Raw genomic sequence first — 13,729 nt, 5'->3', positions numbered from 1 at the left:
GAGGCGTGACTGACTGGGGGGAAACAGGGAGGGGTAGCGGATTGCTGGTCCTGGATTTGACAGAAGAAGTGCGTCCATTGTCCCAGTGTCTTTACAGAGATCTCTCTCTGCCACTTTGCCGTAGGTCTGATCCCTCCTGGAAGAGAAAGTAGATTTATGCTGCATGTCGGAGGGAAGGGAGGGGCAGTGCTCCTCTGACGGATGGAGACAATCATCCTTCATTACCCTGCTGGATCATGGCTCCATCTCCATTCACATGAGTCAGTCTCTAGGCCTCCACTTCAGTGTCTCAGGTTTGTGCATAGACACACAGAGGAGCCAGTGCCTAGTTGCACATGGTGTGTGTCCATCTTTCAGGTACCCACAAGCTAACATGGCAACAAAAAAAGGACATGTTCTGGTCTTCAAGGTGAAGACCACTTCTTTGCATTGGGCCCATTTAAAAAGGCACATCACATGCTCTCGTCTGTACCATGACTGACAGAGGAGCAAAGGAGAGGAGTGGAGATGTGACGGTGGAGATGAGAGGAATTGTACATTTTTGCTGCAGGTGTTTGGAGGGGAGAGATCTAGGTCCGGTTTGATCCGACGGGATGTTCTAAAAACACACATAAGGTATTCTCCTTGCGTCTCCCGATCCTCACCGCTCCTGATTGGGTTGATCAGCCTGAGCAGAACGCAGAGGATCAACCCATAGCTTAATCAAGCAGGAACCAGAAAAGGAGAGGCAATCAGTGTCATCCTAGACAACCAGCCTCTCAGTAATTAACTGACTCCGTTAGGGAATTTCCATTTATTTAAACATTTTTGTTGCTATTATTATTATTATTATTATTATTATTATTTCTTCTTGGTCATTAGGGGAAACACACCAACCATGTATTTGCCTTTGTTGTGCCACTCAAGCAAAAACATAGTAATGTCCCCACAAACAGAAACTTTTCCCATACACAGCATTAACAGCAGTTTGGGATGTTTCGAACTCATTTACTGACTAAAATCTGAAAATATTGTTTATATCAGGCATTGAGTCACTGCCAGAAACATCACAACGACTCAAAAGGGTGTGTTCTTCTGAAAGTCAGGCCGACTAGACATCCTCAATCAAGGCCAACACGCAAAGAGGAGCAAGAGACAGACACCACCTTGTAAGAGGTGTGGGTAAAGTAAACATTCCAAAGTAAAATAGGACCCGCAACACATCGAGTGCATGTTGATGGCATCAGCATTATTATTATACAGCAGGTGCAGTGTGTGGAAGAGGAGATCATGCATGATTACCCAGGTAATATGAGTGGTACATTCAGCGAGGCCTGCATTAATAGACTCATAAGGTCACAAAACCTTGAGATAATTTGAAGGGCAGGCAGAGAAGGGAAGCACATTTTAATAATGAGGTGAGCATGAAGCCTAACATACAACAGTATGTTATTGAAATGAAGTTGTTAAACACTACTTATGTGTGTGTAATCATTCAGAGGTGGCCAATTTTTTCGATTTTTATAGGAGTGCCCTTAAACAACTCACTTAAATTCTGAAATTCATTGGATCAAAAGGTCAATGGATTATACATATATCACTGGAAGAGGTGAAGGTGCAGGGACATAAATACACGATCTTATTAAATCGGAATATGGTGTTTTCTCCTCCAATGTAATTCAAAATGTTTGATGGTGAGAGGGAAGCGACAGGCATAACAAATGTCATTTTATCAATCCCAGAGAAATCTCAGCGCACAACGCAGCACACACACACACTTCTCGTCGTCACATTGTTTACTAAAGCGAAAAAAGGCTACAGTGTTAGCAGTTCCGAACTCCTATCGATTCACCACTGCGGAAATAACGGCTCATTAGGCCAAGAAAATAAAATTTCAGAAGCCACGGGGAACGGCAGACGAGGTGCCATTATATCCATAGAGAACACAGGCGTCGCCGCGGACAACATGGTAAAAACATACTTCTAATGAACTCCCTGCTTTATGATCCGCAGTGGAAAACTCATCACATTATCACTGCAAAGCCCATTCCAGTTCATTCACAAGACTGCATATAGCGCGCAGCTGTTTTGTTCTTTCAATTCCCATGGAAAGCAGACTATTATTATAATTTATACCACATTATTGTTGAATAGTCATTTCTGATTTGCTAAAGGGGAATTTTATAGTTGGCATTAAAACCAGATATGGGACAGTTGGAAAAACGTAGCTAACTGGGATTAATTTGTTTTTGCAGCATCTGATGACCTAACGTGGTGAATGATCCGTCAATGAGTACGGTGCGCACAATAATGCAATAGTTCGATTAAAACGTTTACATGCTTTGCCAAAATAACAATTTCCCTAATAATCCTATTTACATCTGAAATCAGGCTACCTGATGGCACTCTGATAAACAATTATGATTTCATGTCTACCTATAATAACTATATAATTATTAATATACACCTACTGTATAATAGCTAGAAAATTAATTAGCTAACTAACGTTAGCCTGGAACTTATGAAGTGAAATGTTTTATTTACACCATTTCCAAAAGCTAACCAAACAAAAACATCATTACTTTTATGAGAGGTGTTTGTGCCACCATGTGCATTAGTAGCACAATTTCGAACATTTTTACTTACACGTGTATGTTGACTTATCCATATTGACGTTGAGGTTTTGAATTTCGGTTTACTTTTCTCATCGGATGTACAATAATCGCGAATTGAATTCTGGGGGGCGTTTCAAACTCCATCAAAAACGAGGGCCGAGGGGCTTATGTTGCGAAATTCCCTTGTTTGGACCGACGTTCAAGATGATGACCTGGATTCCCCAAAATGCATAAGGGTAAGTGGACGAGGGTGTTTTTTTCAATGAGTTTGAAACGCAGCCATTCAGTTGTTCCGAACTCACTTCACTATTGCTAAAGAGGTTCGCTCGGCTGGTGATAGCACATGTGCAGATCAAATACACTACTGGAACGCCAATTAAGGTTACATGTCCTAATATTGACTACTGGTTTATGCCGACTTCGAGTTTGATCTTAAACCGATTTAAGATAAACAGAGTAAGGTGTTTACATGACTATTGCATAATCTGCCAACTGTCATAATCAGTTTAATATCGAATTATTACTGTGCATGTAAATGTCCTCAATGCTGCAGTCATCGTGTAAAATGTCACTGCTGTCAAATCCTCCCACATGTTTCTACACTGAACAAAATTATAAACGCAACATGTAAAGTGTTGGTCCCATGTTAAATGAGCTGAAATAAAAGATCCCAGACATTTTCCATACGCACAAAAAGCTCATTTCTCTCAGATTTTGTGAATACATTTGTTACATCCCTGTTAGTAAGCATTTCTCCTTTGCCACAATAATCCATGTTTAACAGTATTTCTGTCTGTAATAAAGCCATTTTGTGGGGAAAACTCATTCTGATTGGCTGGGCCTGGCTCCCAGTGGGTGTGCCTGGTTCCCCAGTGGGTGGGGCCTATGCCCTTCAAGGCCCATCCATGGTTGTACCATGGGCCTAATGAATTTATTTCAAATGACTGATTTCCTCATACAAACTAACTCAGTAAAAACTTTGAAATTGTTGCATTTATTTTTGTTCAGTATAGTTTCACGAGCTGTTTTCAGCAACTGGTATTGTTGAATTCAGTTGTTATATTGGCAGATTTGCTAGTACCAAACGATTTAGTTGGCTTTTCGCCTAGTGTTTCATTTGCAATGTGATCTCCTGTACTGTAATGAACAGTGAAGAGTGAGTAACTTCTTTGCCAGGTGAAATGGTGAATCATCAGCTCATTGTTATGGATGTATCCAAATAAATGCCACTAGAAAACATCTTATGCAAATGCAGCTACTCTGCTGTTATTCTGGCTGCACTGTTTGACGTGACTGTGCTAGCTATAGTTGGCTAGCTAGCAAGCAAGGGATAAGAACGTTGCCGGCCATCATGGCAACCGAATAAAAGAACGAACGACTGGATTACGTCTTTGGCAACGGACGAGCAACTAGGTCTGGTGGGATGGTAAAAAAAAAAGTATAAATGTACTTATTAAAATATAAATGAAACCCTGTCATTTCTATTCTATACCAGAAATGTGTGCTTTAGTATTGTTTTCTTTGGAATCTGTGGTACTGTATATGCGGGATAAAACCCCTCCACTCTGTATATTACCTTGGAAAAATTAACTCCACAGAGGGACTCAGCAAAATCATCGTCCTAGTGCGTCGTCCATTCATTCCAAGGTAATGTATAGAAAGTTGGCGTTCATCCCTTAAATTGTGTATATAATCTATGATGGACTTCTGTACATTTCTCTCCTGATAGAGTTAGAGATGCAGAGAATTTTTTAAGTCAGATTTGACAAGTTAACAATTGAGGCCAAGATAAAATTCCTTCTAACACAAATGTGAAAAAAAAGTTACAGAATAGGTGAAATGCAAGAGGTGCTAATGAGTGAGGAAGAGCAAAAGAAAAAGAGAAAAAGAGTGTATTTCATTGCCCTGTGATGAATAACGAAACATTGGACAGGTGTCCATGAGAGAGAAAGAGTTTGGGGAGGCAGAGCTGATGACAAAGCTGGTGACAGACTACACCCACATGTCAGCATGTCACAAAGACCGAGGTTATCTGTGGATGTCACCTGGTGCTACCGTGCCCTGTGTCTGGCTGTCTCAGACTGATGGCCTGACTCTTTCACATTGGAAATTTGCCACTGTATATTAAAGCGGTGGGGTGGAGAAAATGGCCATGTCCTGTTCCCACTCTCATATGCATCAAGTGATGTGGGCTTTGGCTGGGATTCAACTGTCTGTTCCCACTCATGTCGTGAGTCTTCAGATGATTGACTGGCCATCCAAATGGATCAAGAAGACGTAGGCTACCTAACATTGTACACACACTCGGTTCAGGAACATATGATTTATCTTCCTCCCAAAAAGAAATACAAAAGAAAATCCAACCAGCTCCAGATACTGTCAAACCTAGGGACAAAGGTTTGGATATGCAGTACATGAAAATGAAATTAATAACAGTGTGGTGCTCTGGGCTGGGGAGGGGAGGTGGAGCTGTACGGGCCAACCCATGTACCCCACTCTCCCTCCCCTGCACATTGGAATTCCTTGCACATCCCTAGGTGCTTACTCATGCCTCCTCAGACAATCTGCCGTTCCCCTCTCCATGTTTTATGGATGGGCTTTCCTCCCGGCACGCCGATTAAGGGACAATCAAATTCTAGGCCACCTCCCGGCCCACGGATCCCAGTGTCTGGAGGAAGGGCCGGCTATAGGTTCCATTAACATGTCTGGATCCTGTCGGAGCTGGGACACGTGACTCCTCCTCCGACCACGGACACAGAGGGCTGGGTAAAATTAAGCCCAGTGGCTTGCGAAAGTATTCACCCCCGTTTGCATTTTCACTATTTTGTTGCCTTACAACCTGGAATTAAAATACATTTTTGGGGGGTTTGTATCATTTGATTTACACAACATGCCTACCACTTTGAATATGCAAAATATTTTTTTATAGTGAAAAAAACAAGAAATAACAAAACTTTACTTGAGCGTGCATAACTATTCACCCCCCTAAAGCCAATACTTTGTAGAGCCACCGTTTGCAGCAATTACAGCTGCAAGTCTCTTGGGGTATGTCGCTATAAGCTTGGCACATATAGCCACTGGGATTTCTGCCGATTCTTCAAGGCAAAACTGCTCAAGCTCCTTCAAGTTGGATGGGTTCCTCTGGTGTACAGCAATCTTTAAGTCATACCACAGATTCTCAACTGGATTGAGGTCTGGGCTTTCACTAGGCCATTCCAAGACATTTAAATCTTTCCCCTTAAACCACTTGAGTGTTGCTTTAGCAGTATGCTTTGGGTCATTGTCCTGCTGGAAGGTGAACCTCCGACCCAGTCTCAAATCTCTGGAAGACTGAAACAGGTTTCCCTCAAGAATTTCCCTATATTTAGTGCCATCCAGCATTCCTTCAATTCTGACCAGTTTCCAATTCTGACCAGTTTCCCCACAGCATGATGCTGCTACCACCATGCTTCACTGTGGGGATGTGGATCCTCGGGGTAATGATGTGTTGGGTTTGCGCCAGACATGGCCAAAAAGCTCAATTTTAGTCTCATCTGATCAGAGTACCTTCTTCCATATGTTTGGGGAGTCTCCCACATGCCTTTTGGTGAACTCCGAACGTGTTTGCTTATTTTTTTACTTTAAGCAATGGCTTTTTTTCTGGACACTCTTCCGTAAAGCTAGCTCTGTGGAGTGTACGGCTTAAAGTGGTCCTATGGACACACTCCAATCTCCGCTGTGGAGCTTTGCAGCTCCTTCTGGGTTATCTTTGGTCTCTTTGTTGCCTCTCTGATTAATGCCCTCCTTGCCTGGTCTGTGAGTTTTGGTGGGTGACCCTCTCTTGGCAGGTTTGTTGTGTTGCCATATTCTTACATTTTTTAATGAATTTAATGGTGCTCCGTGGGCTGTTCAAAGTGTTTAATTTTTTTATAACCCAACCCCGATCTGTACTTCTCCACAACTTTGTCCCTGACCTGTTTGGAGAGTTCCTTGGTCTTCATGGTGCCGCTTGCTTGGTGGTGCCCCTTGCTTAGTGGTGTTGGGGCCTTTCAGAACAGGTGTGTATATATATATACACTGAGATCATGTGACAGATCATGTGACACAGGTGGGATTAATTTAACTATGACTTCTGAAGGTAATTGGTTCCACAGGATCTTATTTAGGGGCTTCATAACAAAGGAGGTGAATACATATGCACGCACCACTTGTACTTTAGATTTTTTTTGAAACAAGTCATTTTTTTCATTTCACTTCACCAATTTGGGCTATTTTGTGTATGTCCATTACATGATAAATAAAAATCCATTTAAATGACAGGTTGTAATGCAACAAAATAGGAAAAAACGGCAAGAGGGATGAATACTTTTGAAAGGCACTGTACACTCAAGAGAGAAACGAATACTTCATGGATATGGGGTGGATTGGTATAGCTTCTGGATGGATATGGTAGGTAGATGTATGGAGTTCCACCTATAGGAGAAAATAGCCTATTCCTTCTCATGCAGCAATTCAATGAGACCCAGTGTGCTGTGCTCATATTCAGAGGGCGTGTACACATGCTGTGTGAGTGAATATAATGGACAGCCTCTGTAAACAGTCTAATGAGTGTGAAGCTACATGTTTACGCTGTCAATGAGCAGCGGATTAGCGTGATAGGAAAAACACACCGCGAGATCAAATGGCCTCGATCAGTGTGGGAGGGGAAAGCAGGGGGAGCCATGTTCCTGCACACACAGACACCTCTCTACAGAAGCATACACACCTGCAGGAACGTACCGGAACGCGTACCTACACAGACAAAAGATCCCAGACACTGATTGAACAGAGCATCTCCTCCTACCAAGCTTCTAATCCAATCATGTCTCGTAGCCTGAGGTCAGAGGGAACTACACAGGCTAGCTGAGAGAAAACGAGCAGGAACTCAGTGGTGAGAGGAAAGAGAGAGAGAGATACAGTTTTGAGTGAGTAAAGGTATAAGTAGCTAGCTAGAGGATCGCTAATGGAATCAACTATGGAAAACTTTTCCATTCTCATCTCTTGACGGCGAAGAACTGCACAGTATGACAACCAAACAAAAGCCAACATATGTTCTGCCATCTTTCTCCTTTCCTTCTCCCTCAGTCTCCCCCTGCTCAAATCATAATTGTCTGTGACAGGCACACAAAAGCAGACGTTTGTGGGGGAAAATGTGAAAGCCGTGCTGACTGTTATCTTCTCTGCAAGACTCTCATTAGTCTCGGAGTGGCTATGAACCCATTTTCTCTATTGTTGTCCTGCCACTTATGAGTGTGTGCTGTCAATCTCCTGGATGAGGGAGGTGGTTACTGGGGAGAGTGGTTCTGAAACTAAGAGATGGGGTGATGCAGGTATTGGCTGTGTCACTCAGCAGCTCTTCTAAAGGACCCCTGGTGTTTTCAACATGACCAAGATGCTCATGTCTGAAAGAAGAAAAAAACAACAACCTGACACTCAAAATGGCAGCCTGTGAAGGACAAAGGCAGGGCTAGTTCAGTTGAAGGATGGAGCAGGATTCGAGGTCTCTTGTCAGGTTTCAATGGAGGAGTACTGTACCTCAGGTTCCCCTGGCTTAGAAAGGTAGATGGCACTCCCGTGGCATGCATCGTCCAGACACACTGGAAGAAGGTGGTCCTGGAACCCATCTCCATCTGGAAGAAAAAAGAGAAAGACACGAATAAAACAAGGAGCAACAAAAAGCAGGATGATGGGAAAAACTGAAATGAACAGAGACAGAACGGAGGGAGGAGTAAAAACATTTCATCAGAGCATTGAGGAAAAAGAGAGAGACAGGTAGGTAGGGAGGGAGAGAGAGATGAGAGTGAGGTAAAAGGTGAATGATAGAGACTAAAACAGTTTCACAAATCGGAGCGAGCTTGTCAGTCTTTTCTGCATTATCATCCACTGGATGTTTATTGTCAGACTAGTAGGATGGCACTGGCTTCCACTGATGAAGCACATTATTATTCAGACAGAGTGTGAGAAGGAAAAGACACAGAGAGAGGGAGAGATAGGAGGAGAAGAAAGTGAGAGGGAAACCGCAGTGCCTGGTGAAGCTCTGATGCAGGGTGACAACCCCATTGGCATTCATAGGATACAACACAGGACCAATAACAATGTAAATCAGAGGCCGGGCCTGCAGAGAAACCCAGAGATTACACACTCTCCACACTTCCTGTATTCCCCTGGCCCAGGGAACCAGCCTGCAGCCAGACACATTACAACACCCCAGTCTGTAATCTGATCTGGACCCTGTCATGCAACCAGACTTGGGAAGGAGGCTCTCTCTGTGTGTCAATGTGAAAAGTTGGACACATTTTTATTTGTGTGTGTGTGTGTTGGTGCGCGCCGATTAAAGAGAAAACGATGTACAAGGCATTATCCTTGAGGACGACCATGAAGTATTTCAGACTTCCTCACGACAATGCAAAAGCTAAGAATAACGTGTGTCACTAGTTTGCCTCTCCAACACTGCTCTCAGAAAAAAAGAGGCAGAGAAGATGAAGTGTACCTCGACAACGTCAGAGAAATATCACACCAGAGATGAACAAAATAATAAATACTGCCTGGGAGAGAGAGGGGGTGGGGGGACCATCACAAATACCCCATTCATATTTCAAAAGCATTACCTGAGAAGACTCTGTGCACATGGACCCCTGTAGTTCTACCACAGAGCTGTCACTGTTAAGACACTAACGGAGAGGAAATACTCCGCGAAGCGCTCAGGTAAAAAAAAAAAAAAAAAAAGTCGTCACCTCAGAAGTACGCTCGTACATGAGCTACCTCCGCTCAGAGAAAAAACAGAACACAAATCGTCACGTCGTCGACGTAATTCCTCTACCTGCATTAGCAGTCAACTCCTCCGGTGGTCCTTAGCTGTGCAGTCTCCATCAATGACTTACGCATCGGCCGCTGTCGCTTTGAGAAATGCAATTACGGCTACGATAAGGCGGACGGGAATGTTTTGTCTGGTGTATGTTGTGCACGCATTAAGACTACGGTGGCGTGGCTACAGTGTGACGGAAGCGCTGCACCAGCGGATGCAGCCGTTAAACTGTGGTTTACGTCAGACATTCTCGTGGAGTCATTCTAATGCGCGTGTCAAACTCATTCCACGGAGGGCAGAGCGTCTGCGGGTTTTCCCTCAAACCTTGTACTTGATTGTTGAATTAAGGTCAATCATTAGTAAGGAACTCCCTTCACCTGGTTGTCTAGGTCTTAACTTCTTCGATATAGGGGGCGCGCTTTTGATTTTTGGATAAAAAAACGTTCCCGTTTTAAACAACATATTTTGTCACAAAGATGCTCGACTATGCATATAATTGACAGCTTTGGAAAGAAAACACTCTGACGTTTCCAAATCTGCAAAGATATTATCTGTGAGTGCCACAGAACTGATGCTACAGGCAAAACCAAGATGAAATTTCAAACAGGAAATGCCCCAGATTTTGAAGGCGCTGTGTTCCAATGTCTCCTTATATGGCTGTGAATGCGCAAGGAATGAGTCTACACTTTCTGTCATTTCCCCAAGGTGTCTGCAGCATTTTGACGTATTTGTAGGCATATCATTGGAAGATTGACCATAAGAGACTACATTTACCAGGTGCTCGCCTGGTATCCTCCGTTGCAATTATTGTGTAATCTCCAGCTGCGTGCATTTTTCCATTTGCTTCAGAGGAGAAACCCAACTGCCACGAATGACTTATCATCAAATAGATATGTGAAAAACACCTTGAGGATTGATTCTAAACAACGTTTGCCATGTTTGTCGATATTATGGAGTTAATTTGGAAAAAAAGTTTGTTGTAATGACTGAATTTTCGTTTTTTTTTTCTTAGCCAAACGTGATGAACAAAACGGTGCGATTTCTCCTACACAAATAATATTTTTGGAAAAACTGAACATTTGCTATCTAACTGAGAGTCTCCTCATTGAAAACATCCGAAGTTCTTCAAAGGTAAATTATTTTATTTGAATGCTTTTCTTGTTTTTGTGAAAATGTTGCCTGCTGAATGCTAGGCTTAATGCTATGCTAGCTATCAATACTCTCACACAAATGCTAGTATAGCTATGGTTGAAAAGCATATTTTGAAAATCTGAGATGACAGTGTTGTTAACAAAAGCCTAAGCTTGTGAGCCAATATATTTCTTTCATTTGCGATTTTCATGAATAGTTAACGTTGCGTTATGCTAATGAGCTCGAGGCTATGATTACGCTCCCGGATACGGGATTGCTCGACGCAAGAAGTTAACTGAAAGGAGAAAAAAACAACTAAAACCTGCAGGCCCTCCATGGAATGAGTTTGACACGCCTGACTAAAGAGTCTTTGGAAGAAAGGCTAACCTTAGTTGGTAACACTGAAAATCACACAATGAATGTAAAATGGAAACAGCCCATCATTACATTATCACCATTTGAAAGCGTCTAGATTAATTTTATGGATGAATTGTTGATGTAGTGAGTAAGGCGATAGAGATGGTGTGTGTTGGAGAAGAGGTTTAGGAGGAAGGTCTCTCCTGTATCCGCCATCTATCACTGAGGTGTATGTGGAAATTGAAAGCTTGGAGTGTGATCAGAATAACTCCCACTCCGATATCAAGCAGACGCGTCACGCTCTTCGTTTTCCTATCTCCCTCTCTCTCAGCTTCATCTGCCTCTCTCTATTCCTCCCTCTTCCAGCTCCATCTCTCTATTCCTCCCTCTCCCAGCTCCATCTCCCTATTCCTCCCTCTCCCAGCTCCATCTCCCTATTCCCCTCTCTCCCAGCTCCATCTCCCTATTCCCCCCTCTCCCAGCTCCATCTCCCTATCCCCCCCTCTCCCAGATCCATCTCCCTTTTCCTCCCTCTCCCAGCTCCATCTCCCTCTTCCTCCCAACTCCATCTCTATTCCTCCCTCTCCCAGCTCCATCTCCCTATTCTTCCCTCTCCCAGCTCCATTCCTCCCTATTCCTCCCTCTCCCAGCTCCATTCCTCCCTATTCCTCCCTCTCCCAGCTCCATTCCTCCCTATTCCTCCCTCTCCCAGCTCCATTCCTCCCTATTCCTCCCTCTCCCAGCTCCATTCCTCCCTATTCCTCCCTCTCCCAGCTCCATTCCTCCCTATTCCTCCCTCTCCCAGCTCCATTCCTCCCTATTCCTCCCTCTCCCAGCTCCATTCCTCCCTATTCCTCCCTCTCCCAGCTCCATTCCTCCCTATTCCTCCCTCTCCCAGCTCCATTCCTCCCTATTCCTCCCTCTCCCAGCTCCATTCCTCCCTATTCCTCCCTCTCCCAGCTCCATTCCTCCCTATTACTCCCTCTCCCAGCTCCATCTCCCTATTCCCCCCTCTCCCAGCTCCATCTCCCTATTCCCCCCCTCTCCCAGCTCCATCTCCCTATTCCTCCCTCTCCCAGCTCCATTCCTCCCTCTCCCAGCTTCCTATTACTCCCTCTCCCAGCTCCATCTCCCTATTCCCCCCTCTCCCAGATCCATCTCCCTATTCCCCCCTCTCCCAGCTCCATCTCCCTATTCCCCCCTCTCCCAGCTCCATCTCCCTATTCCCCCCTCTCCCAGCTCCATCTCCCTATTCCCCCCTCTCCCAGCTCCATCTCCCTATTCCCCCCTCTCCCAGCTCCATCTCCCTATTCCGCCCTCTCCCAGCTCCATCTCCCTATTCCACCCTCTCCCAGCTCCATCTCCCCCTGTCTGTGTTCTATCTGCACACATCCAGCTTTTCTGTGCTGCTTTTTCCTTTTTATTTCTCGCACATTGAAATCATTTGAGTCTTTGAAGCGCCCAGTCTCCTTCTCGTTCATTCCTCTCCCGGAGGTCATACAACCCCCCAGAACAGGTGCTCTGAATCCAATATTTGTCTTATAATTAGATGCTGATATTCAAAAATCGGCACCAAAAGCTCTGTCGACTCCGGGAACAAAAGTGAAATCAAGGATAACGTGCTTTGAAGATCAGTGCAATTAAGCTCTTTAAACCCGTTGCAGGTGTTACAGGCGTGTGCTGGCTTATGCCCCGGTTCTCCTGCCTGCCTGGCATGATGCAGTGACAAGGGCCAAGAGAAAGCAAGCGCAGAAAAATATGGAAAATATGAATTCCGAGGGGTTAATAGAAGGCAACGAGAGGGCAACGCGGAGTAATTGGGAGCTCCAACAACAGCCAACATTCAACACTCATTGAGTTTCATACTATGAATGGTCAGTCCGTCTTCATTCATTCGTCATCCTTTTTCCATTTAAACGGCATCACCTACACATGTGCACAGCTGATCAAAACAGTGACGCGTCACATAAACAAACGGGGGCAAAAGCATTGATGCGTTCCTCCGATTCCCGTCGGTCCTGATTAACCTCCAGAGCCTGAAAGTGTAACAGCGTTGACAAGATATATCCCTCTGAATCTTTAAGGAAAGTCTTTGAGCATCCTCCTCTTAACCTTCCCTAACCATGGTAACAGCTTGAAGTGACATTTCCATAGTGATAAAGTGAAAAGATGATTAAAGAAGAAAAAGTTTGCTCAGATAAGCTTGACATTTGAACAAAAAGGCCAAGTCCGTCAGAAATAAAGAATTAAATAGACACAGAAAACCACATGGGTAATTTCCCTTGGTATTTCCCTGGGCTCAAGAAACATTTGCATTTTTGGGATGAGGAAATTTGTACTCTAAATATTTTATGACACTTCTGACTGTTAAAATATTGATCTTGGCAATGATGTGTATGTATGTATGTATGTATGTACAGTGCCTTGCGAAAGTATTCGGCCCCCTTGAACTTTGCGACCTTTTGCCACATTTCAGGCTTCAAACATAAAGATATAAAACTGTATTTTTTTGTGAAGAATCAACAACTAGTGGGACACAATCATGAAGTGGAACGACATTTATTGGATATTTCATACTTTTTTAACAAAACAAAAACTGAAAAATTGGGCGTGCAAAATTATTCAGCCCCTTTACTTTCAGTGCAGCAAACTCTCTCCAGAAGTTCAGTGAGGATCTCTGAATGATCCAATGTTGACCTAAATGACTAATGATGATAAATACAATCCACCTGTGTGTAATCAAGTCTCCGTATAAATGCACCTGCACTGTGACAGTCTCAGAGGTCCGTTAAAAGCGCAGAGAGCATCATGAAGAACAAGGAAC

The 13,729-nt window shown here is 43.8% G+C and overlaps 1 protein-coding gene across 3 annotated transcripts in view; it reads right to left on the bottom strand.

The window, feature by feature from the left end:
- The window catches only part of itfg1 (integrin alpha FG-GAP repeat containing 1), a 119,731-nt gene that overhangs the window by 81,693 nt on the left and 24,309 nt on the right, over positions 1-13,729 (bottom strand). For all 3 annotated transcript variants that reach the window (XR_002470956.2, XR_005039670.1, XM_036963415.1), the window contains exon 9: positions 8,148-8,242. Coding sequence is in view for 1 of the 3 variants with exons in the window: in XM_036963415.1 (XP_036819310.1) it covers positions 8,148-8,242 (95 nt within the window). In the remaining 2 variants the exon portion in view is untranslated. The remainder of the gene's footprint in view (positions 1-8,147; positions 8,243-13,729) is intronic.

This window comes from Oncorhynchus mykiss, chromosome 26, assembly GCF_013265735.2.
Source record: "Oncorhynchus mykiss isolate Arlee chromosome 26, USDA_OmykA_1.1, whole genome shotgun sequence".
NCBI lineage: Eukaryota > Metazoa > Chordata > Actinopteri > Salmoniformes > Salmonidae > Oncorhynchus > Oncorhynchus mykiss.
This window is presented reverse-complemented; position numbering and strand designations above follow the sequence as displayed.